Here is a 27339-nt window from a genome sequence, read left to right as displayed (position 1 = left end):
TCTACCAATTGCACTGCTGCAGGAGAGGAAACTTTCTTTTGCTCATCTAAAGCTCTAGACTTTGCCTTGCAGCACAGAGATACCTGGGCTGTGATGATTACTGTGTAGCTCAGAACTGCAAGCATTAGATCCGTTTCCAAAATTTTTTTTTTGTATATACAATTACCTCAAAACGCTGAGAACTGACTTTCTTCCCCTTCTTCATCCATGTGATGCGAGGTTTGGGCTCTCCTGTTGCCTGACACACAAAAGAGGCCACTCCTCCAGAAATCCCAATCTGATCTTCAGGAGCTTTCATAAACGTTGGCTTGCCTGGAAAAATAACGAGATCACCCCCGTGAGGACACAACATCAGACAAGCAAGGAAAGTGTCGTGTTAATTTAAATTATAAGATAATTGGTGTTCCTACTACAAATCCAGGTTGAATGGCCTTGGCCACGCAAATTCAGCACAGACTGCAACATGACAAGCACAGTTTCTGCTCGAGTACCTTTTTTTTCCAGAAATGTATAAGGTCCATCTGGCTTTTCTGTAAATGAGGGCAACAAAGGGCTCCCCCAGCCCCCTGGGCATTCATTCAGGTACGTGACAATTTGGAACCATTTTTATGGTTTATTTTTTTTTAAAAATGGGTTTTTGCAGGTCTGTAACAGGGTCCTAACAATGGAAATTACAGAACAGCTGACGCACCAAATCCACAGAATATCTCATGTGTTGGCGTTAGTTTTCCTGGAAGCTGTTAAGATTCTGGCCAAAATTAACAGATACAATTTTAAGTGCACAATTAAGAACCTTTAACTTAATTTTAGATGTGGATCTACATAAAAATCCTACAGTGTTTAAGTATCCAGAAACCCGCACAGCGTGGCCTATGCATGGTAAGAAACTAATCACTGAAATATGGAAGTCAGTAAAGAAACTAAAGTGACATTCAGACCTGAAAGACTCAGCAAAAACGACAAAAATCATGCAACAACTTAGTAAAAAAAAAAAAAAAATTTCACAGAAATACAGTTGTCTCTTCTGGATTTACATGACAGACTTGGATGAATATAATTAGGTATCTAGGTTAGGCAATAACATTTACATTTTTCTTGCGCACCAGCTGTCCAACAGGATTTTGTGACGTTTGATCCGAGGGCAGTTTTGAAATACTGCTTTGTCCTGCTAAAAAGCGTTTGATGAACTCTTATCCCCATAAAGCAATAAAACATTCAAACACGCGCACACGGAGTTAACCAAGTCCACCATGATGTCATCCAGTGTACAGGTCATGATAAGGCCATGTTTCAAATACTGCATACAGTTCGGATGAATCACTTCGAAGAAAAACAAACCTGACCCAGGAGCGGTGCAGAGATTCCCAGAAAGGGTGCAGAAAGGCCTAAGCGCCTGCGCCCCACGGGAAGAGGAGAGACCTGCGCAAGCCCCGAGACACGCCGAACCACGTGGCCCCAGCAAAGCGGGACGAGGCGGTGGTCTCTCGTCTTCTGAATCTGGACAAGTCCACGAGTGTGTCCTTGAGGGAGAGGGCGGGAAGTTTTTAAACGTTTGTGGTTTTTGCTCAGCGCATGAGGAACCTGCAGCAGAGATCCGTGATCTGGCAGGGATTCGGATTCAGTGACCCCAAGTCCCAGCCAGTCCCGTGGGCTTATTATCATTTATTTCAGTTACCTATCGCACACGTTCCTGCAGCTCAGGACGATGCCCAGGAAAAAGGGTATATCTCCTCACCTCCAGCAACCTTAAATCCCAGGAGCTACTCTAGCATGGACGCAAAATCCCGTCGAGCGGAGCGTGGCTTGTGGAAAACCGGGCAGCAGCAAAGAGCGCGTTTTCCCTGCCTTTATCAGGGCAGCTCCACTGACGGCCCTCGGGCAGGATGGGGCCCGGGGGTTCCCAGCTGCGCAGCCGCCTCCTCCTCGGAGCAGAGCCACCCAAATGGCGCTCAGAGCAGCGGGACCAGCACCCGCTCCCGCATCGCTGCACACGCGGCCCTTGGGGCCGGCTGCCGGCCTCCCCTCTGCTCGTGCAGCTGCTGCCCCTCCGGCACCAACGCGTTGGGCCACCACCGCCCGTTCCGCACAGCCCACGAGGGACAGTGCCAAGAATGGTTTAAGCCACCACGGCTGCAGAATTAGGAATGTGCTGCTTTAAGAAACAAAACAGGCTTTAAATGTATTTTCCCGATGTATGGGAGATTAAAATGCTCCGTCATACATTGCAGCCGAGCTGGCCTGGAAGCATGCTGCTGCTGGCGAGGGAAGGGGGCCTGGCTCTCCTGGCACCCCGGTCCCAGGCGTTTCTCCCTCCCCTGCCTCTGCCACGTGCTCCCACACCTCTAGAAGCAGCTTGGCGCTCACAGAGCCTTTGCAGAGCAGATTCAGGCCCATAACCTGGCAGAAAGCTTTTTTCCTGTTGTTTTTAAAGCAGGCTGGGCAGCAGCACTGGCTCAGTGCAGGACCAGACAGGATCTGGCTCAAAGTAAGGGAGGAGAAGCACGTGGGTGGAGGTGGGGCAGAGGAAGACGGGGCCTCTCCTTTGGCCCCTGCAACCTAGTATATCACCTAAAGCTGCAAAGCGCAACTTTGCGCTTAGACAGCAACCTTTGAAGACTGTTAAAACTGTGGGACCTCCTTGAACCCAACTTCAACCTCTATTGTAGCATATGCTAACTGCTCACGCCAAAATCCACTGCCCCCACAGTCTAGCCAGCCTGGTGCAGTGTAGCTCAATACCTCATTCAAGACCAGCTAAACCAAACAATTTACTGTAATTGCGAGCTTTACAAAGTCAAAAGGCCAAGCCCTGCCCCCTTCCAGAGACCAAGACAGCGCTGCCTGAGATGCTTCTCCGTTCCCACGAGACAACACAAGCCGCTTTGGCATCAAGGACAAGAGCAGACCAGTCACTGCTGCCTGGAGAAGCAACCACCCCGGAGGTAGCTCATGACAATCTTAATACAGGGGGCTGCTGGGATACAATCTCTTGAGTTTCGAAGCCGACAGATAACAGAGCTCTGCAAAACATGCAACATCGAATGCTCAACACAAACTGCGAACTCGTGCTGGGAAGCCCACCAGCAGAGTTACGCTGATGACCACACGCATCCAAGGCGCAAGCGGTTGCAGAGCCTAAGTGACACTAAGCTGCAGGTCTGGACCTCTATTACTGCTACGTGCCCCACATCGTTCCCAGAAGGCAGATGGTGCATCCACTGGAGTCACTGCTCTTCACACGCGCACAGATATACGTGCTCTGTCCTCAACAAGCTTCTGAAGAAAAAAAACAGACCTGACCCAACCACGGAAATTCATCGCGCACACACACACAAGTCCACTAAACTACTCAAGCAGCGACACTGAATTTCACCATCCTTGGTGAAGGGACCCCCAAAGACTGAACAAAGAAAATCAGTTTAAATTCCAGAAGACTTTCAAGGCATGATGGCTGCCTATCTGCAGTCTTTGGCACACTGTCCTGACATTAACAGTAAGCAATTATTAACTGTGCTTGCTTAACTGACATTGATTTCACATATTTACTCATCTATAATCATGCCTATTTCTATTTAGTTTATATTTACATATATCTGTGTTTATTCACCTCTCATCTATCCCAGTGAAATGTTAATTTACTGTTCACGCGGCTAGTGATTGCAGTGTGATTGACTGTTTTGCAATGCAGTGTGCTGAGCTGATGTCTTGTATTGCATTTCAGGAGTTGATTTGTTCTTTTGATTTTCTGTTATTTACTCTGTGATCTTAGTAAAATAGCGTAAATTTATCAAGTGAGAAATACAGCAGAGTCCAAAACTTTGTCCTTGAAGAATACAATGCAATTATATTTCTCATTGTACACCTACTCACTAGCTTGCATGCTGAAGACTTACTTTACTTTTGTACATTAAAAAAAAAATCAATACTATTAAAAACAGAACAAAAGGAAACTGAACATTCACAGGGAGTAAAACCTAAAAAAACCTGCTGCCTTGTTCAGCTGGAATTTACATTGTTGTAATGAATTTTTCCCCCTTGCACATTTAACTGAGCAACACTGATTTCTGAAAGCCATCTAAATCCACAGGGAATGGTCACAGAGGTATATCTGTATATAAACCACATTCTCAGACAGTTTAGGAAAGGGGATTTCTTCAAACCAATTTAAAATACTTGTGCGCCCTAAAGTTTTAAAAGGAAGGAAACCACTAATTAAGCAATTCTAAAATCCTGGCCCCTGGACAACAGAGTGGGACATGGGCATACATGTTTTCATACCTACTGGTAACTGTTATAGCAATTCTCAAAACTTATCTGAGTAACAGCTAGCAAAAACGTCACAGACTATTGATGGGATTCTTAGCATCTGTGGCAAACGCATGTTAGGTGGACTAGATGCCCTCCACAGCTCCTCTCCAACAATGCTCTGTAATTCTGTTACCACAGAAGGCTGCTGTAGGACATGTCATTACAGCCACCTCTGAAGGAGCAGTTACCACCCTAGTAACCAGAGATAAGACCAGGTAATGGTCCAAGCAGTCTTTTTCAATCTGTTTTGAATGTGTGCACTCTTAAGGTAGTCCTGGAAACACAGCCACAGGAAAAGAAAGATGGACTGAGAATACTTAACATATTATATTTAAACAGTAACGTAGCCATTTTCCTTTTATCCTTCTCTCCTGAAGTTCACTGTGACCAGAATCTCTGCAGAAGATTATGGTTATGCCAAGTTTGAAGTATACTCTACCTGTTGTTTGAACAAACTACAAATACAAGGATTTGAAGTGGCTTTTAAAGTGAAAACCTGCCCTTTCCCTGATGACCTAAGGACAATGAATAGCTGAAGGTGTCTCCCCACCCAGCCTTTCAACAAAAAGCCTGATTGTATACCAAAGACAAATCTATGAAATATCCCCTTGAGAGAGAACCTGCTGAGCAAGTCTTGGGTGACAGCTGGAGAGGTGTCGGACAGCTGGCTGCCCGTCACAGCCCGCCTTTGCTTTCTCCATGGCATGGAGTAACAACTCCAGATCGGCACTGGCCTTTCTCCTCGAAGGGTGGGGTCCCTGCAGCATGTTCAAGTCCTCGGTCCTCTGAAGCATTCCCTGCTTCTCACTGTACAAGCAAGTAGCAAGCTTTCTACTACACTGCAAGTGGGAGTTCAAGTGACTGCTATTGTCATTTCTATTTACTCATAATCTTCAGGCAGGAGAATGGGAGAACCTTCACCTTAGTTGAAATAGTCTATGCTTGGTCTTTGCTCAGGACTAAATTATTATAGAGAGCTTATGGGAACAACACTGTTCATGTTTTCTGAGCAGGAAGACTGTGGAAAAATAGAGGATTTTCTGACAAGTGAGAGAAACAATCTCCCTATTCTTTGGCTGGGGGCTGAAAGATAACAACTTGCTCAGACACGGCCTCCACTGAAAAACTTCTTTTTTTTTCCTTCTACATTTCAGAAGGAAAAGACTTTTCAGTTCATAGTTGATAGTGTTGAAAAAGTCACTTGCTGAGCAAGCACTGGTTTCTGGATAATCCTAAGAAGTGAACCACATGGAAGGTCTTACACTGTGGAAGAGAGGCTAGCAGAGGTTTAGGCACAAAGAGTCTACTCCAGTACACGGGAAGAACCCAGCAGGCTCATGCGATGTCCTGAGGCTGGGCTAGGGTGTATAAAACCTTCAAAAGAAACACTCTTTCAAATTACATTTGAAGAGCTCCACAAGAACGAGAATACAGAAGCCGGAGAGATGAATACAGGCAGACAAGTTAGGTGTACACTAGACAGCAAGACTCTCCCTGCTAGACAAAAGAAAATGTAAAGGATGTGAGAGGGGTTCCCGAAGCCTCAAAGGCAGAAACCCTGGTGTAGCGGAGTGCTACCTACACAGCCTTCCTGCTGGGCAACTTGGAGTAAGAGACAGCCAATGATGAAGACTCATCTCTCTTACTCATATTTTAAATATAAAATCACTGCTGTTCTGTGCTATTCTAGACAATTTGCTTGTTGCAAAACAACTGCTATAAATGAGCAAGCCACCTCAGCAGCCATTTTCAAATATGCACTACCATGAATGGTAACATTTCAGTTCCCTTTTTCAGGTTTTTCTTTCTTTACAAGTCATTTCAACATAAGATGCCATTGTTTGTAGATTGCACAGCTTCTTCACGAACCAAAGACCTGCACCTACGACCCTCCTCAGGGGAAAAGTTTCCCTTGCAAGCTATCCCTTGAGGCAGAGGCACAGGGGAGCAGCCTCCTTCCCTCCCTCCAGCTTGGCCCGGTCTCCGTTATGGGAGCTGTGGCCTTTGACAGTAACATATGACCTGCACTACCTGGCTTGATCATCAGCCATCACCTTGAAAAGCAATGCTGGGTCAGGTATATTTAGCTCAGATCCTTGTATTTTGCTCCACAGACTGGTCACATAAAAGATGCTTCTTAGTAATTTTGTAATAGCTAACAATTTTCATATGTCTTAAACGTAGCATGTACTAACATAAGTACGCTTGTGAGCTTTCTTATATCCAAACAAATATTAACCTGCTTTATTTCACAGACACGTCCTTAGATGGTTCCTTTAAATAAACAGGAACATTAAATTGAATCCTGATGCTTTTTCTTTTCTTTCTTTTCTTCCCTTTTTTTTTTTTTAAATAGATCAAATATATTTCATCCAAAAATTTGAATTCAGAAACTGACAATCATAGTGCTGCTCCTGTTCTTGTGGATACTGTTTTCTGAAACAGTCACACAGAGGTTTGAGAAAAATGAATTATTAAACACATCTCTGCAATTAAGTGTTCTATGAACACTCACCTGCTGCTAGACATTTTAAAGAAAAATAACTCCATCCTCATGCTACAGGTACCCACTCTTCTAAACAGAATAGAAAGGCAGCCCAAAATCAGAAAAACTTCATAGGAGTGGGGAGCTTGCGTTTTTATCTGAAAGCTTTTATGACTTGCCTCAATTAAGATTGAAACAAGCCTCCTCTGAAGGAAAAAAAAAATTGAAGTGGTGATTTGAGATGAACTAGATAAACATGTACAATAGGTATACATGGGTAACCTTATTTAGGTGCCTGGGCTGAATGAATTTAAAGACATAAGTGGGAAAAGATCATCACGGAAATAGTTCTTCAGCCTGACAACTGGGAAACTCAGGTTTAAATCCCTGCCTTTTAACCTTCTCTGTCACCTATGCCAAGGCACAACCGTGCCTCAGCTTCTGCTGTAAAACTTGCTTGCTGTTCTCACACGGCTGCTGTCAGGATTAATACGCTAAAAACGATGATGTGGCTCAGCTGTTGCAACGCTGGGAAGAAACCAAGAATGGCACCGACTTTCTCATGCTTATGACTGATTTAGAACAGTCTACAAGATGGAGGTTGCCCATTCTTGTGTATATAGTAAGGTATTCCCATTTCTCTATTTCCCTTCTGACCTTGACCGACTGGCACCTGTGCCTGGATGGATGCCTGCTGGAAGGATGGATGCCCTGGTGAAACTTCCTCTACAATTTTTCTCCTAAGCATCTGCTACAGGGCAGGAGGCACGGTATCAGGCTCTCCAGCTACGGCTGGTCGAATGCCCTTATGTTTTTCTTTCAATGTAATCATCATTTTTAAACATGATTCCTGCACCTTTGTGATTATTAGAAATACTGTTTGACAAAATACAATTTTTCAGAAGTTGTAGTTTTGATTCCTGTGTAATTTGCAAGTATGAAGAGCCAGTTGTTCCTTGTAATATCATTTCTTTCATGATACTGGCATCAGTAACTCTTGGTGACTGCAACGCTAATTCTTTATTTCCTCACATTTTGCTTTAAGTTTATTTTGCTAAGATGATAGCTTTTGTCCTCCTTGTTTGCTTAGCGCAAAGTATTCGCTAAATAAATGTATATACCCAAGTATATACACTTGGGTGTTGCACGCACACAGATACACACCAGGGTTTTTTTTTAATCCAATGGATCATAACCCTTCCACCCTGCCTCCTTTTTTAATCTATCTGCATCCCAATCACAGAAAACGACATTCCAAATCCAACACGTTTCTCAGATTTGTTCTGAAATACAAGATGTTACCTGATGCTAGCTGTACATCCTACTCTCATGTTTTTACATCTTATTGTTATTAGATTTTAACACTTAAGAGATGCCCAACAGCTAGTACAAATGATTCTGCTATTTCAATCCAATTTCAGTGGTAGAGTTTTCCAGCTTGAAGTGTGTTTGTCCGTGATAATCAAATCTACAAAGATTATCACAAAACAAGCTGCATTTTTCCTCACCTTCACTTCTTGTCTTCCATAGAGTTAGTCATAGATACCTTATGAGCTCCTATAAAATGAAACTAATTAAACGGAATGATTAATATGCAAATCTTTAAGTACTCAATCTTTTAATGGGTTCAATGACCTTCGTAAATATAATTTTTATGTCAAAAGTTAACAAAAACACAAAAGCCGTCATCTAGCAGAGGATGTGATTTTCCCTAAACACTAGCGAGAAATTCAATGAACTAAGATACAAGGTATTTATTTCAACAGGCAAGACCACTGTGCTTTATTTGTAATAACTTTAATTTAGGAGAATGCAAGGGTGTATGCTAGGTCAAATGTGTAATTTTATAATGCTTTAAGCTCACAACCTCTGATAATCTTCGATTCCTGCCTCTCCAGCCTCTCAGCAAACTGGTGCTGCTCGCAGTTTCTATAGGCTCTTGCCTCACGATAAGCCCATCGGTCTGAAGGCAAGCCCTTGTACGGGGCTGAGGCGCCTCTGGGACACACAGGTGGGAATCGTCATACCCAGGCTGGCGTTTTCAAGCTCTCTTTCCCTTTTGTTAACACATTAGTTATACTTATCGAATTGGATACAAAACATTAAATGGTCTTTAAATGAGAAAATGAGAAGTGACTGCTTCTGAAATTCCATCTTAAAACAACGTGTCAACACCTCGTCTATCCTGTTGGTAGAAATCTTCCTCTTGTCAGCTGCCTGACCCGGTTATATGTTAACTAACCCTGCACCAGCATCAAGTGGGTACCCTGCGTTAAATGCTGATGTTTGCAGAAACCAGCTTATTCCACAGAAATACTGACTAAAATCAGTTAGTTTACTCAAGTGTTAAGGCCATGATTACTGAATATTAATAAACTATAGCAACAGCCTGCCATTATGATGTTGCACTTCGGTAAATGTCTTATGCTGTCTCTTTATGAATCGTGGAAATTGCTGAAAGAGGTTAAATGTCTAAAATCAACTGATATGATGCTGAAACAGAACCATTTCAGTCAACCAGCAAACAAGGATGTTGCACAAGTTACTCAGCGATACCATTTGGGTGCTTATTTATTCACGGAGAGAGGTTTAGGCAGGCAACTTAGACCTTCAGGCAGCGGGGAGGTGGTTTCTCTTCATATCACATCCGCAGGGTGCCTACAGATTTTGCACACAGGGTGGCAAATTTTCTCCATTATTTTTCAAGGCTGCTATAATTGCAATGTCTTTCTCAAAGTGAAACTCGGTTCTGTCTGGCTGGTTACCAGTGTGAGCTGCACATTTACGTCTTAGTAAGAAAATCCCTAACTCTGATTAATCCCTGCACTATGACTGACTCTTGCCCATGGATTTTTTTATTTTATTTTCTGTGTCCCAGGAAAGGGAAAAAGAACCACTCTCCACTCTGACACCATCCTGACGATTGCTTCCAATAACTGAAATTGAACAGCTATAACGCATAACTAGAAAAAGAAAAATACGCCAAGAAGCACAACGCAGCGCTGCATGCAACTCAAGGAGAATACTGATTGAAAACAAAACAGAATAACAGCCCACCCGAACCCCAGATTTCCAACCACCCAGAACCTGAGGACACTTCGTGGCCCCCTCCTCTCTCCCCTCTGACATTCTCCCAGAACATCCAAGATCTCTGCGTTCAGTTTGCCACATATCTTAGGAAAAAGCCAGATCCCTATATAAGGCTATAGCTTTGAATTCTAACCCACCAGCATTTATATTAAGTATTATACAGAGCAGAAAAACAAGGCGGAGCAGGGAAGCACTGTTCTAGCTGCCCGCCTTCCAGCAGCCTGTCTGGTTTGCTGTTTTACTTTAATTTAAAATTGAAACCTGAAGTCAAATTTCCACCTAGTAATAGCTTAAAGGCACTTCCAATTAACTTGGTAATACACACTTTGAGTTAATAATTTTTTCAGCCTCTATGTTTAATACAATTAAGCATTTAGGTCTTTGGCCTTGGACCTTATTTAGCTTGAGAAAGGACTGCGAAGAGACTGCCTCCCAATTATCACCATTTACACAACGTTCACTTAAGGGATTTCAAATGCATACATATACAGCATTCACTTAATCATATACAAAATTCGGTACCTGAATTCAGACCCTCTTTTGTACAGAACACACATAGCGCACAAGAGATTAATAATGGCAGCTACTGGGCTCTGAAATCAGTCATTACAACACTGCCTGAGGCAGTTTGCACCAGCTGCGTCTGCTCCTAGTAACTTCTTTTTTCCTTCCAAATCTGCATTTTATTTGCAAATTTCTTCAAAACTTCAAAGTTATTAAAGTGTACTGCATAGTGTAAAGAACTCGTAAGACATGCAGAATAAGGAAACAAGGACAGAATCTTGTGCTTGAAAAAACATGAAAATTAATTTTGCCAGCATGTCTACCACATTAAACACCATATTATTTTACACAAAAAGGATTAAAAGGTTTTAATCCCTCTTTGCAAGCAGCTAGTTCTTGATTCAGCAGTTCAAAAGGCTTTGCCAAGCTCAGGTTTTTCCTCTGGTTTTAAGAATTAAAAGTGAGTATAAGCCTTATTTTGTAAACAGAGAGCATAGCACAATGATTTTAATAGAACTGGGAGTTAGAGTAAGCAACCTCTTTAGAATATCCTTTACTAAAGCAAACATTCCTCGGCTCTCAAGAAGGCCTTTGCAGAGGGAACTGCATTTCATTTTAATGATACTGTACATTGTTCTGTCCTCCTCCTAGTAATGAACCGAATTTCTGCCTCATCTGCCTGGTGAGGAGGAAAACTTCCTACTTAATGATAACGAGTGCACTCTGGCATTTCCATTACACCAGTGATTTTTTCCTATTTGTATAAACTGTTTTATCATTCAGTGTTCCCAGTACAGACTCTGCAGACAAAGAAGGAAGATCATTTCCACATTTAAGCGCTTGCCCGAGTGCGGAAAGCTTCGGCAGGTAGCTAGGCGCCCAACCAAAACACTCCCAAGTGTAGTAAGACCAAGATAAGTTATGGGATTTTGCTCAGACTCGCTTGAAATTCCCCAAGAAATAGGAATATCTCCCCGTTAAATGACTTTCTCCAAGCCAGGTTCCTTGAGAATCCTCAATGCACAGATCCTCTAGGTTTCTGGGAGATGCTGAGCAACTTGTTTTTCCCCTAACAATGTGTTTTAGAAGTGGCTGACCGCAGGTGCAGCATCACACACAGCTCAAACGCCGTTCAAGTAGTTTCCATGCCAGGGCTACCACGCGTGACGGGCAGCAGGACTGTGCTGGCAAAGGGCTGCTGAGCAACTCAGATCCTCCACAGCAAAATGACATGAACCAAAGAGAGCCGCTGAGGCTGTGCTGCTCAGCGCCGGCCAGATGCTGACTTTGGCTCAGCCCACAGCGGAGTAAGGGATGCTCCAGGAGCCACCTGCCCATGAACTACCCCGAGCTGTCCCCAACTGGCACTCTACACACATGGAAAATGTCTTATGACCCTATCCAGTGTGGATATTTGGTGTCTGAGCCCTGCAGTAGAGGAAGAGAGCCATCGTGACTCACCTGCTGGGGGTTTGCAGTTTCACAGCCCCTGCATCCCGCCCTGCTGCCGGCATGGAGCAGGGCAGATGTCTCATCCCAGGAGTGTCCCAGTCCCCTCCTTCACCCAGTACTTTCCGGTTCAGTGAGGGCAGATTTTTACAAAGGCATCAAATTAAATCATCTTCATGGTTCTTGATTTAATTTTCCTAGTGTCCACTCCTCGCTGTGTTACAAATTTACCTGATAAAATGAAAAGCCCTTTCTATTTTAATACATTTTGTCTGTATAGACGGTCAGGTCAGCCTCGGACTGTTTGCAGACTAAGCTCTTTAAATCTCCAGCTGCCAGGCATGTTTCCAGATTTTAATTTTTTGTGGCCTTTACCTGCACTTCCCCCTATTTGATATTCACCTGTTTATGCATCGAGCTTTAAGAAATGTAAAAAGCTCTGGTCCACATTAGAGAAGTTCCTGTTTGCCATGCTATAAAAAGTTACTACAGCCACCAAGTAGATCCAGACCTGTCTGAAAGGAAACCTGACGGGAAAATTGTACACCACGTGAACAGCGGAGGAAATCCAAAGACAGTGCCTGGACCGAGCCCAGAAGCACTGGGACCACGGATGGTGAATTTGAATTTTCACAGTCAGCCTAGGGCTCGTATACAGACAGAAGCTATACGCTGAAAATACATTTGCAAGCGCCCAGTGCTAGAGGAGCATCCTGGTGGATGCTTTACAGGCTGAGGTGGCTGGGCAAGCCCAGCACCAGTCGTTTACTCTGCAGGCTGTACTGTAGCACGTGGCGCTGTGAAGGGACCGAATCTATCTAAAAGAGGCATTTCTCCAGCATGAGAAATTATCTTTTTTTTTTCCAGCACCTCTAACAGCCTTTGTATCACCGGCAAAAGGGAAAAACAGTTAATGTCCCCATTAAAGTAGGTATCTTGGAAAGGCAGCACACATTTTCCACTAAAGAGAAGGTATTTGAAACAGTATTTTTTATCCTCAGAGAGCCAGAAACATTGCCTACAACCCAGAATCAAACTTCCCTAGTCCAAAGCAACAAAAGCATAATTCTTGCTGGTTTAGGAGGACATGCTGGGAGCTCCCTAATATTTTTTTCCACGTGTATTAACTCAAATATGTTCTTTATATTTCAGCCACAAACTACTTGTCTATACTTCTGGGCTGCTCCTCAACCTGGACCTCCAGCATGATCTACTGGATTTCTCCTCATACGCATGTCACCATTAAGCCCCAATTTTCTGCGAGGTTCACACAGTAACAGAGGGCAGCCTGGAACTGTGAGCAGCTGCTCCACTGTTTGCTCCCTGTCAGATACAGGCAACTAGGGCAATTCTGTCAGGGGAACCCAGAAACTACCAATATCAGCTCACAGACTGACTTTTGCAGCCTGGAAAAATGTTTATTCCTGTATCTTCATAAAAGGTTGCTGGTGTCTTGGGAGTTGTCTACACTTAGAGCCTAAACCAATATGCTACTTGCAGAGATATGCTGTATGGTGTGTTTGCCTGCATCGTTCTCATTCATCTTCAATGCTAGACAAAGCTACAACATGCTACAAGCTTAGGGAATGCTCACCATGCATACCGATGTCAAACCCACAGGTTTCAATTTGCTTTTAAGCTCTCTGTAGGGACTAGCCAGGATATATTTATAATAGAAAACTGATGCGCCTTTTAGAGTGCTATGTCTGAGTCTCCTTCACCTAGTCATCCCCACTCTGTTGACCGAGTCTCAAGGTCCATGGCTTCACACTTGGTTTGCTAAACTAAAATCCATACCTGCAAATAGGATGAGAAGCTACCTCAGTGCGAGCTAACAGCACATCTCAGGTTTTACATGTGCGATAAAGGCGGCATTGTTTCCACCTTGTGGATCTGCCATCTCAGGGTATTTTACAAAGGACGTACACTAGGGCTGGAACACAAATCTGTACGTGGTAAAATATGAAGCTTGAAACAAGGAGAGCCTTCCTTACCTGCTGCAAGTCAGCGCACCGCTAAAGCGTAACAGTCTAGAAAGAGTGGCAAGATGAGACAAAAGCGCCTGCCCAATTATGCCAGCCTCAAGTGAATTTTATTAATCATTCAGCTCTATTAACAGTGAATTTACACACACCTACGTACAGGCAAGTGGATCTTGCTTAAGAACTACCCATGCAGGAATAATCCCCTGCCTATCACCAACCTTTGATTTTTGTTTTATGTTTTAAAGACTGACTTGAAGCTAGGTGCCTGCCAACTCCAGTTATGTTCTTCAGGAATAAATGCTTATCAAAGGAGGTTGGGGGGGGGGGAGAGGGGGTTCTTCATTTGCTTAGCTGGAATTAGTTACACCAATAGGGTATCGAATGGGCTCCTGTCTGTCATCACTATCAAAGAGCAATGTGAAACCGAAATTCTTAGCAGTAACAACCGAGCACTGGAGCTTGTCGGAGAGAACGTGGCACGGGACCGCCAACGTGAACGAGGACACGGCCTTGGAAGGGCCTTTCCGAAGCACAGTCCTGGCCCTCACCCTTGCAAGGGCTGCGTTACACAGCCTCTCCTGTACACTGATCACGTACCGTATTAAAAGAGGTTTGCGTTTGGGCCCCCGCGTCTCTTACTGAAAAACTGTTTCAAATTGATGGTCAAAAGAAACATCAGTTGGAAATCAGACTGTGGTTTCTAAAATTATTTGTAGTCAATTATACCCACTTGTTTGTATGCTAACATGATCCTTTAGCTTAAAAGGTTTCCAATCCATCTCCGTCCCATTCCTCTCTTACCTCAAAATTTATCTCTTGGATCATTTTTACCCCCTTAATAGCAGTAAAATGTTTACTCTCCAATATTTCCCACTACTAGATTTGACCTTTGCCTTGACAGACTAAATATCTCCACTATCAAGAAAATGATACTGCTATTGATTCTTACTATGTTTTTTAACGAATTTTGCTTCATACCGTCTTCTAGTAGCTTCCGTAGCATTTGGTTCCATAATCAGCAATATCTTACTGAAAACCAAGGAGAAGCACACACTTGGGCTTGAGCTTCTTGAGAACACCATGCCATTCATAATCTCAACTTCCTTTTTAAATTACACAGCTGAAAATTTTTTTTCTATATGTTTTATTTCACAAGGTCTCCAAACAGGCTGATATTTGGCAACTCTTCATCCGTATTTGTTCCTCTCCAAAAATAGCTGCCTTTGCTGATCTGTCTTTTCCTCACATTTCTTGTGGTCTTCTCTTTGCTTACTTGCCATATCCTTTTTGAGGTTACTCATCTGCTCAGGTCTGGAGCATCTCCTCTGCTTTCCACCTCCTTCCTCCTCCTTTTTTTTTTTTTTTTTTTTTTTTTAATTTTCAGTAAGAAAACTACAGGCTTCAATCACTTCTGAGCTGATTTTGCCAGCTAGTTCCCCTTAAGCTCTCAAAATTTGCCTTTAAAAAAAAGGAAAAAAAAAAAGGCCCGTTGTCATATTCAGATATGACTTTTGTTAATTTTTCTAAAGTGAAGTAATCGTTCAATCTCAGTTTGTCCTTTTATGGTTACCTCTTCTAAAATGTCCTTAAGATGTACCGCTTCCAAGTTTGAAAAAGCATACTGCAGTTCTGTTGACTGCATACACAAAGTTTTTATTAACAAGGCTATTTGGAAACCTCTGCTTGCCATTTCACATGCAAGTTATGTCTAGGTCTCCTTTTTAACTATGGTTATGGAATGAACAAACTGTTTGTTTTTAACTAGCCCGAAGCCTCCAAGGTACATTTATTGTGCAAATTAGGAACTATGCTGTACATACAAAACATGCAATTCAGCTCTTACTATAACGTAACTTCAGATACTTAAAGGTGAGATAAAGGTGGAAAAGCACAAGATTAACTGTAAACTAGGAGAGCAAGCCCACCAGCACAACAGCAGCTGCCTACATTCACAGTGCTTAGACCATTTAAAAAAAAAAAAAAAAAGGTGGAGGGGGGGAGGAAAAAAGCTGACAACACGATTTGCAAAGTGCTGAAATCACCCAACAGCACCACTCATAATCTCAGATTCAAATTTCCTTCAGCCAAGCATTTTCCCACTATTACTGGTGATAAAGCTGGCATATGAATTAAAGCTTTGAAAAAGGATGATGGCAGTACAGAAGTTAATGACACTTTATTTAAAACTTCGAACTCTCCTTGCATTGTGAAGCCATCACACCGCCACATCCTGGAGAGAAGTGACACACTGGTCCACCAACCTAAGGAAATACAGCTTCCTATTCCAAATGACTGAGTCTTAAAAGCTATTAAGCGTTTTCATTGAGTTGCATCAAATCATATTTCAGAGGCCGGTGTTTAAAATTCCAAGTATTGGAAAGCCCCATTCAAAATACTATAAATTCAGCAGTGGCATTGCAGCAGACAGGGATTTATCTTTCAGACTGCAGCGATCGTTATTAATAATATTACCAGCCACTTTTGTTTTGCTAATTTGGTGCCTCACCTATGAATAAGTGAATTTCATGAAATAAATTATATAGAACAATATTAGTGTTGGTCTTACTGAATTAACAGGGATCCACATATGTAATTCATCCACTGCGGTCTCTGAGTATATCCACACTGCACATAATTCCATTAGGCATTGACGGGCTGGCTTGCAACCAAAGCACACACTTTACGGACTCCCTTCAGGGTGGCAGCGCCGTTGAGCTGGTTGTGAAAGGCAGTGCAGAAGGACAGCTGCTCCCAAACAGACCCAGGGGCTCTGGAGATGCATTTGACATGCCTATCTTTCGCGCGTGGGCTTTTTGTTTTGGGTTTTTTTTTTTTTTGAGCCAGCATTCTTGAACAGCTCGATCAGAACACTGATCAATAAAATTAATGCAGGACTCTCTCTTGCACTATGTCAGATGCGTTACAGAAAGTAAAGAGTACAGAAGCAATTTCAGTGCTGCTGTTCACATGCGAGTTTGAAGTTGCACGGGAAAGAGAAATCTGAACTTAGGCGCTGGTAGGCAAGAAGGAGAAATGTATACTCTTAAAAGCCTTCTTTCTTCCAGTTCTTTGCTCATCCTTTTACTGCAAGAGGCGGCATCACCTGTTCAGTAGATCTGCTTCGTAATTCCTTCTTCAGAATTCTTAAGTTTCCTTAAAATCCAAGTTTGTTGCCATTTTGGCATGATTTAAAGAGACCGTACCTAAATGACTCAAAAGTACTGCAAATATCTACTTGTGCAAAACATCAATTTTTTTACTTTGAGAAACCCATTCCATTTATGAAAGAAACAAGGAAAACACTGCATCAGAAGCTTTTAAAGGGTCATTATCTGCAGGAAGCTTTAGCAAAGTAATGAGAGTGACATGCACTTCCTAGAAATTGCTTTTTCCCTTCTTCTATTAACTTTCAGCACAAAAATCAGAGAAAAATGTATCATTAATTTCTTAGCCAGCACAGACTAAGTAAAAACTCTATATGCTTACAGTTGGACTTTACAGTTCTTTAACTCTCTGAATGTCCTTTGGGAATTTAAGAGGAAACAACTGTTTTTGTTTTTATGGCCTTTCATTAATTACTGATGACACAAGTAGCCATGACCACACAGCTGGGATAATTGCTCTCTGAAAGAACAAGTTAAGATGCCCACGGCTCCAGAGGCAGCATGGCTCTTCCCACCAGCCACTGAACATCCCGAACACGCTTTGCTTGCCAAACACGAGATACTGCAGCCTGATTTCCAGTGCTACAGACCAGGCTTAAAATCAGAACAAATGTTGCCACAAGTTTGCTCATATCTCCTCCAATCTAAACAAGTGTCAGCTTGCTAAAATATTCTTGTACTATTTACTTATGGAAAGTGTTTTCAGATGTCTTCTAACCAGTACCCCTGCAAAGAACGGAAAAGCAAGTGACAAAAAACCCAGGTATAACAGTGTCTTCATGGAGCCTGCTACTATTCTGGCAACAAAATAGGTAAGGAAAGGAGAAAAAAAGGAAATCATTTTCCTCCTTTCAACTGTTTATGAAAAGATTCCATAGAATCGCAGAAGTGTGGGTGGAAAGCAGCCTTGGAAGGTCTCCAGTCCAACCTCCTGCTTGTAGCAGGACCATGACCAACACTAGGTTAGGTGTGCTGCGGTGTTGCCTAGCTGAGCCTTGTGAATCTCCAAGGATGGAGAAGAGACAACCTCACTGAGCCCCAGTGCTGCTCTACTCTCCGAGTTGAAAAGCTGTTCCTAACAGATAATCTGAACCTCAATTTCAATTATCAACAATGAAATTCAACACAGTTTCCTCTATCTCTACATCTAATCTCTGCTAAACTTCTTTATCTACCATGACAGCTATTGGGAAACTGGATGACTAAGATGGCAGATACTATGACTGTATGCAAGTATTACAGCCCATATTTAAATAAACAAAACGCAATTTTCAAATATGGCTAATCACCACATCAATAGATTTATTAATGGGATTCCAGGACATGGCTGAATGCGTGTTGCAGCAGCAGGGACTGGCTTCAACAAATACAGAGCTCCATTCCAACCGTATGTCTCAAAGATAAAAGAAAAATTGGAGAGCAATCAAATGCAGTGGATTAAGTAACAAAAGAAAGTAAACAAATGGGTAGTGAATTTGTTTCATCATATACAATCTGTGTTCACACACACACCCTGCCACAATGTTGAGCATGTCAAGAGTTTATGAATCATAGAATAATTTAAGCTGCAAGGGACTTCTGGAGGTCATCAGATTCCAAACGCTCACTCAAAGCAGGGCCAACTTGGATGTTAAAACCAACTTGGAAGTTGGATCAGTCAACTTGTCCAGTCAAGCTTTGAGTATTTCCAAGGATGGACATCCCACAATCTCTCCGGGGCCCTAGTACAGTGCTTCACCAGCCTCACGGTGAAAAAGGTTTATCTTGTATGTTATCAGAATTTCCCATGTTGCAGCTTGTGTCTGTTGGCTCTCACCCTGTCACTGTGAATCTGCCAGAAGAGCCTGCCATCATCTTCTCTGCACCCTCCTCCATTAGGTAGCAGCAACGTGTCCCCCACACCTTAGCATTAGCCTTCTCTTCCTAAATCTGAAGAAATCCAGCTCCCTAGGCTCTCCTAGCACATCATGTGCTCCTGAGCCCCCATACCAGCTCAGTAATTCTTTGCTGGACTTGCTCCAGTATATCAATGTCTTTCTTGCACTGGGGAGCCCAAAACCAGACGTGGTTCTCAAGACGTCATTTCAAAAGTGCCAAATATGAGAGAATAAAGTTTCCTTGACCTCCTGGCTACACTCCTGCTAAGAGGGCCCAGGGTGCAGTTCACCCTCTTTGCTCCAAGGGCACACTGATGGGTCATGTTCAGCTTGTTCACCATGACTCAAAGGTCCTTTTCTGCAAAGCCTGCCATGTTGCCCTTCCTGGAGATGTTGGGCTTGTTAATATTCCCCATGACACAAGGGCCTACAGCCATGAGGCTCCCACCTCTTCTTGCTCAGGTGGTCCATAGCAGACACCATCACTTGGTGACCCTTCTCAGTCTTCTCAATGACCCTTTCCCATGGTCCTGGCTGGCTCGTTACCTGTTCCAAGGCAGAGCTCCAATCATTTGAGCTGCTCCTTTGCGTAAAGCACAACCACTCCTCCTCACCTCCCCAGCCTGTTCTTCCTAAAGGGCTTCCAGCCATCCAGTGCACCACCCAGTAACATGAGCTATCCCATCAGGTCTCTCTGAGATCCGGATCACTCCCAGATTTCTAATTTCTCCCGTTTGTTTCCCAGGCTGCCCATGTTTGCGCAGAGGCACTTGAGATGGATCGCCAGCTGCGCTTTTTCTCAGGGGAAATGCAAGAGCCTCCCCCACGGTGCTGTCTCCCAAGCACTCATTTTTAGCTCAACTTGTCTTTGGGATCCTACCCTTTGGGATCCTACAATAAATCTGTTTAATCTCACCAGATTAGCAAATCTACTAGCATCAAACATGCCATGATCCAGTTTGTTTCTTTTGGCATTAACCTAACAAACAGTGGTAAGTGAACACTCTATTTGCAGGCCATCTGCCTCCTCTCTGTCCTTTTGCTATGTCAGTGAAGATGCTACACCTTTATGGATGTGGAACACATCTTCTGTATCAGTGTTCCTGTATCAGGCTTCCATATGGCCTATTCCAGTAGAAAGAGTATTTTTGAAAGTCTGTTCAATTTTCAAAAGTCCATTCAATCCATACCAATCCTAGTGCCATACCACGGTACTGCATGCCCCATACACTACCCCGTGATGCTGCAGCCCATTCCCCATCACTTCCATCAGAAGATAGCATTCTTTGATACCTGCCCTAATCAGGAGGGGCTGCATTTAGGAGTCAGTCTCACTCTCCTGTCTTTCAGTGTGAGGCTCTGTGTTACACCTAAGCATCTACAAGCTATCTGCTGCAAGCATAAAGTGTGACTATCGCTAATGAAAGATGACTTCTTACAATACCTCCAAGACCACATGAACTGTGCAGGAAATAAACCTGCAAATTTATCTCCCTTACACAGAAATATTACTTGACTAGCAGCCACAGCCCTTCCAAATTAACTTCACTTACAATTATTTCAAATGTTTTCACATCTTGCAGTGCTAGCATAGAGAGGGGTGAGCCCCTGAGCACTGTTATTCGCAGATACCTGGTGCTTGTCACCTTCCTCACACCTCTGCTAGACAGCCCATCTTCAGTTAAGCTCTCTTCCATCAGATCTGTGTTATTTATTTTTTCCCCACTGGTTGTGAGACAAATAGCTCTTCTGTCGTGCTCACTTTCCCTCACAGGGTGCACCACAAAGTAAGAGTATTGCTATCATTTCTGAATCCTCACATGCAGGTACTTTTTTTTTTTTCTTTTTTAAATCAAGGGAGTTCAACGTAGCTCCTGCTACACAGAACTGCTGCATACACTACTAGAGTTAAAACAGTTTCAAAGATATCTTCCACTTCCATTTCAACATATCATCTCAAGTTCAGTTGCTACACTAGTCTGTATACCAAATGAATGTCCCAGTCGCAACTTCCTCTAAATAATGAAACAACTGAGCATTTTAGAGCCACAAACAAAAATTTTGCCTCTCTTGAATCTTCTAAAACTGCCTTTTTGGTAACTGCAAAAAGAAGGCCTGACACTTGAGATATAAAATGCTCAAAAGAAGCCTGTATCAACTAATCAGAAGAGAGCGATGACTGTAACAAACATTATCAATTCTGACATGGCAAAATAAGAGTAGGAGACCACTATCCTAGAGCACAGATTTCATTAACTCTTTCCTGTACCATATTTATATTTATGTTTGACTGTTCATAGACTATCAATAGCCATGAGGTGAATCACAAAGAGCAGCAGCAGCATGTAGAACCCACTGTTTGCAACCCTGTATTTATACATGCTTATAAATATAAACATAAATTAACTGCTCTTTCTTCTTCATTTCTGAAGTGCCTTTTTACTTTCCATTGTATCCAGCTCTTATAGACTTTCGTAATTCCTACTCCACATCGGCTCGAGAGCTAATTCATGGACACTGAGGACCAAACTTTCAAAAGCACATTTGTTGCCATGAGACCTCTTAGCATCAACAAAGTAGACCAGAAAAGAGAAGCAGTTATTGGTTTCTCACTCTTTATATACAAGGTATGTAACATATGAATATTCCTGCCAGTTTATTAAGTAGCAGTGCTGCTACTGTGTTGATCTCAGTATGGGAGAGTCTTTAGAGAAACATCTGGAGGAGGATACACTGACACAAGTATTTTAAAAGCACCATCAAAAATAGAACTGAACTGAATAAAGGCACATAACACGTAAACGAAACAAGGCATCTCTCCATTTTTCCTGCCTGCCCACAAAGAATCTCCACATAATGGTCAGTGCTCTAAACCTCCTCCTGCAGGCACTGAATTATTACTACTTATCAATTTGATAAACCCAGGTCAATTAACTTTGCATGCCGAAAAGGGAAAGCCTAGCACACTGTGTACCGTAAGCACCAGGAATGATGAAGCCTTTACAGAAGTTTGTGGGTGAGTAAGCAGACCACAATTAGTCTGACGGGAACTAGGGTCTGAGCAGTGACAATGGAAATTGCATATGTGGAACCATCACAACTCTCACAAACTTTGATTTTCTCCCGGTGGTTCTGAGTTTCCCAAGTGGTAACGAGATGCAGAATTCACGAAATCAACCATTTGCTGGAAGGGTCCTCCTTGATGAGGGCCATCCATTAGGATGCACAGATGTCTGTATCAGCCATCTTCCCGCAATGACTGATAATTTGCCCCTTGAAAGATGGAAGGGGCTTTGCAGAGATGGCAGAAGTGCCCACCTGCAATCTAAAGGCAAAAACCTGCATGCTGGAGAAGGACATCTAAATGCTGCTTACCTGGATCCCTAAGACAACCTGCTTTTGTGGTGTAAGTAAAGGAGTTATTAAATCTTTCAGGTGGAGAGAAACGTTACTGAGACTAGGAGAGCAGCTAAGATCTCAGTGTATTTGAAGCCAAGCCTGGGAGCTCAGAATTGAGTGCCAGCTTGCTGCAGAGGGAGGTGAAAAATATGATCAGGCTGAGCAAATCCTTTCTACTCTGCTACTTAAACACCTAGGAAAAGGCACAAAAATGTCTTTCTCACTTTCCGTATCCTCTTGGAGACAGAAAGAGCAACTGTCAAGAAATATGCCCTCTCCAAGGAAAAAAAATAGCTGAAGAACAAGCATAATAACCTCATTAGAGTTGGAAGGCAGGGAATGAGGGATTCTGTTTCCAGCAACACGGTTCCAGCCATGGCAATTGAATCCCTGCACTTCTAATGCTAGGGAAGTTTCTAATTTGACAAGTCAGTCTAGTTTTAAGGTCAGCCACTGGAGAGACAGAAAACCTACTTATACTGCACAACTAAATATGGTAACTGACATCCATTAGCTGAACAGCAGGGAGAGACAGAGCAGCAGGCTCCGCAGGGCTCTCATCTCACCCTCCCAAGCATGGGCGGACAGAGGACAGCTGGGCCCTGGTGCCTCCGATGTCTTGGGGAAAGGGGGTTGGCCATACATTTGGTGCAGTAAAAACCCCAGACAAAAAACACAGTAAAGGATCTAGCACATGTCTATATGGGGGAAGCAGACAACAGCTTAAGGGGCAACAGCCAAGGTGCATGTTATGCTCTGAATTCTTTATCTCATGTCAGCACTTATCTTCTTGTATTTTCTTGAATTTCTAATGGAATTCAGAGTCCCCATCAGTCAACTGCATCATGTGCGACTGCAAGAGTACGCGCTGTCTTCAGTAACACTGTGAGAAACCATTACAAACACTGCTTAGCGGGGAGCTAGCTACTCTGAGAAAGCAAATCAGCAGAACAAGAAACACCCAGCAAGTTCTCCAAGTACGTATGAGACAGCTCACGCGAACGGAGGGCGAAACTGCCAGGGGAAGACTTTCTCAGAGAGTATAAGGAGTCAGGAAAGGCTGGATGAGCAGAGAGGAAAACGAAGTGACAATGATCATACCATCAAGTTCATCTTGCTTAGGAAGGAAAGAAGGAACAGTGGCAGAAAGTGGGGGAGAACATGAGACTAGCCTTCGAACATCAGAGAGGCGGCAGCAGCAAAAAGAAACGGAACGTGCTGTTCTTTGTGTCACTAGGGAACGCACGAGGATTGATAGCCACAAAACTGCAGAAAGGAAGTTTAAGGCAGGGTGGTGTTTTGGGCAAAGCTTATAAATGCACTGACAGGTAAACACTGAAATAGCTTGCTGAGGAAGCTGATAGTAGCTTAGCTGAGTAATCCTGTCTGGGGGGGGGGGGAAACAAAATTCCCCTTTGTTATTATTTTCTATGATAAATCAATTACTGATTAGCTCCTGAGCACTACCACTCAACTGCAGGAGGAGTTCTTCTCAAAAAGAAAAAAAAAAACACACAGGAAAAAACCCCTTCACACACACACATGCGCGTTCATAAACGTACATATAAAAATATGCCCCATGGCCACAGCTGAGGCATCCAAATACTTGTAGGAGGACAGCTAACCAGAAGCAACCTGGGGTTTCTACAGCTACGATACTGTCAGGTACTTCTGTGTCCATCTGGGACGAAAATATTTTGAGCAGAAGAACAATGGCCTCACACCATCAAGTATTCTTTTAATGCATACCTGCTTTATCTGTTCCAGCAACTCCCGAAGAGCACCAGCGGTGTCCCAGGAGGGCCAGCGCAGCCCCCTGGCCCTGTCCTGGCACCCCGCCGCACATTTCTGCACGCTGCAGCCCAAACAGCCTCCGATTTGTACTAGATTATAGGAGTACCTTATGAATTCACAGCACCCTATCAGACTACTAACTCTATAAACTATGCACGTAAAACTCCTGAGCAGCATAAGAGATTATTGAGGCAGAGGGGAAAAATTTCTAATGCAAGGAATTATGTTAAGGCTTCCCTGTATTTTTAAAAATAAGGTCTGAAAACTAATGTTTTGGACTACTCAGTTTTTTACCTAGTATCTTACATTATTTTAACTTAAAAATAGTAATAGCTTAACCCTTTCAGAGCTAGTGAACAAGCTTACTATTATTATTGTTTTTTTAGTACTCATATCTTCAACAGATTGTCCACTTAAGAGGAAAAAAATTCCTGCTTCCAAGACATTTAGAATCAAATTTGGGCACAGATAGCATTGTTCAGGTGCGTGTTACATGTCTGAAAAACATTCACAGTAAATACAGGTCTCTGGAGTGTTTTTGGTTGGTTGGTTGGCTCATTAAATGCTAGCTGGACCATTCTTCAAAACTATCAAGGAAAGCTTTATGAAATAAATGTATTTCTGAAAGGCAGCTTTCTTTGCTAATTTCTGATTTAAGCCAGATGGTAAAAGAAAAGAAAAGAAGAAAAAGAAAAAAGCTTGATCCTCCTAACAATTCTTCCACTTTGAACGTCATCAGTATTATTTCCTACCAAATTAAAGTGGCATACTGCACAAAATGGTACTGGCCTCTAAAATCCCTGCTAAACACAGCACTGTGAAGCAATGGAAGACTGCTGCAGGAAAAAAGAAAAACACTTTGAATTAATCTTCTCAACTGTAATGCTGGCCATTGACATGTGAAAAACTCAAATGTGTAGAAAACTAAGGCTGCTCACGTTATTGCTTTTTTTAAAGCTGCTAGGGCATAACATCCATCCGTGGATCAATATGCATTTGCCCCAGGTGGACGTATTTTCCCCTGGATGAATCACGGGCAAATTCCTACGATGGTGAGGCAGCAAAGGGGGGTTCAGCTGCAGCTGCCCGGACACAGCTCCTTCCCGCAGGTGCCCAAGTGCTTCACCTCTCAAAGTCCTCCACAAACGGTACAACAGCATCTGCTTTTTGTGGTTTTGTTAGAATAGCCATTTCCCGTGTGCAGTATTTTGATGAGGCTGACTCAAGCCCTTTGTGCTACACCCTATGAAGCTCCCAATATGAGCTGCAACTAGTTAATTTTTTAGCATGGCAGAAGGATCTACGTTGCAGTGCCCTGAAGTTCTGCTCGGAGACTATTATGCTTATTATTCAATCAGGAAAAGAAGGTGAACAGTTGGATAGCCAGCTTTGTAAGTAAGATGGAACTAAACTAAAATTATTAAAAAAAAAAAAATAAGGACTTTTCCTGCATAAGAATCCATGGTAACAAATCCACATAAATGGTCAGCAAAGGCAGATGAAAGTCAGCATTGTCTAACGTGAGGAAATGCATTTTGGAAGGATAATTTGAACCAATCATACACTTTTCTGAATACTAAATTAACTGTAGCTACTCGGGAAAGGCACTGGATATAACTGTGAGCAGCTCACCGAAAACATCTACTCCGAGTGCAGGCACAGTCATAAAAGGAAACTAAACGTTAGGAAGCGCTTAGAAAAGAATATGGAACAATATAGAAAATACACTATTATAAAATGCAAGAGAATTTCTAAGCCAAAATTATTTTGTCCTTGGACAAAGGGGTTCCCAAAACTCTGGAGAAAAAAAGAGAGATTGAACCGGGTGCTCCTATTTCATAGTTGGAAAAGAAAGAGAAGTTCAGCTGGATTTAAAGGTGGTAAATTCAAACCAGCAAGTTTTTTGTTTTAATATCCACACACACAACAGACAATTAACCTCTGGGCAGTGAAGTGGCCCAGAGCAGAAACAGCATGCTTGGAGAAACCCCTTACAGGACAGCAGCTTAGGGCAGAAGTGACATTAACCAATGACCTCACTAGACTCTATACTATAATAGATGCATATTAATATTCATAGATTTTTAAGACTGAATAGTCCTCTCTATCATTCAGTCTGACCTCCTTTCTAACATAGGACATGCTTTATCTGGCTCCTCCAGCCTCTGGTTGTTTCAAGGCTTTTTTTAGGCTTTTGCTAAGTTAAAAGAGGCTTCTTTACGGGAACTCACTCTGTTGTAACACAGAGACTGTACGGATGGTGCAATGCAAATTTCTGCTCAGCAAGATCCAGTGATAAAACACTGAGCTGAGATCTGAGTGTCAGGAACGAAATAAACTCCGCGGCTGTGTCAAATAATCCAAGAGGCAGGAAATGGAAAAAGCTTTCAGAGTACCATCAGGAAATCAAATTCTCAGTCCCTCTCCAGACCCCTCATTTGAGGCTGTCATTGCACTTTTATGAGGCCACCCACAAATGAAGTGTGGGGCCCTTCCGCAATGCAAGTCAGCAATATTTTTATGTTGCAGATGATGAAATCACGCTGCAAAACAGAAACTGGCTTGTCTGCGGTCAGAAAGGAGCTACAGGGAGAACTGGCCCAGGAGTGAAGCTCCCTGTGCTGCTCCTGTGGTGTAAGCGTCCTTCTCCGTAGCCCATCAGGCACTATACAACACTGAGTAAATACATGCAATTCCCACTGCCTGCTTTCTCCATAGCGCTGCGGTGTTGTAACACCTCTAATCCATTGCTTCACCAAACACTACTCTCCGTTTGCTACTGCAATTTTGGAATAGCAGTATGTTCTAGCCACAATTGCCTTTTATCAATTCTAGATTAAAAAAAGGAAAATAAAAATAAAAAATTAATTCTTACCTCTGCAGGGCAAAAAGAAAAAAAGGTGGATTTGCATGCCTGATTTTAAAAAGGTTTATCTTCTGGGTGACCCCCTCTTGGAAAAGGTTAGTTCTCAGGCACTGCATAGCTTTACTATGGCTCAATACAAGCACAAAGATTCACTCCCAAGTGATTATTTTGTAAAATAGGAACCTAAAGCTTAATATTGTATGTCTAAAAATAATAATAATAAATCTAGTTTTCAACCATTTCTAATGGCATTGCGTGTTTTATGGAAATAAGGAGAAACAATTCCCATTCTGATGCACCTTCCTTCAAACTGATATCTCTATGGAAGAACTTGTTTAAGAAATCTGTTTCCCTGTTTAAGAACTAAGTAGTAGCCAAAGAGCTTCCAGGTAATTTGGGGGAGGAAGGGAAGAGAGTG

General features: G+C 42.7%; 1 protein-coding gene across 24 annotated transcripts in view; it reads right to left on the bottom strand.

Moving 5' to 3' along the window:
• Window positions 1-27339, bottom strand: part of PTPRF (protein tyrosine phosphatase receptor type F) — a 399448-nt gene that overhangs the window by 202188 nt on the left and 169921 nt on the right. For all 24 annotated transcript variants that reach the window (XM_068952831.1, XM_068952832.1, XM_068952839.1 and 21 more), the window contains one exon: window positions 167-312. In XM_068952831.1, coding sequence (XP_068808932.1) covers window positions 167-312 — 146 coding nt within the window. The remainder of the gene's footprint in view (window positions 1-166; window positions 313-27339) is intronic.

The sequence above is a fragment of the Struthio camelus genome, chromosome 8, assembly GCF_040807025.1.
Source record: "Struthio camelus isolate bStrCam1 chromosome 8, bStrCam1.hap1, whole genome shotgun sequence".
NCBI classification, from domain to species: Eukaryota; Metazoa; Chordata; class Aves; order Struthioniformes; family Struthionidae; genus Struthio; species Struthio camelus.
The sequence above is the reverse complement of the archived record's forward strand: the minus strand, read 5'-3'. Positions and strand labels throughout refer to the sequence as shown.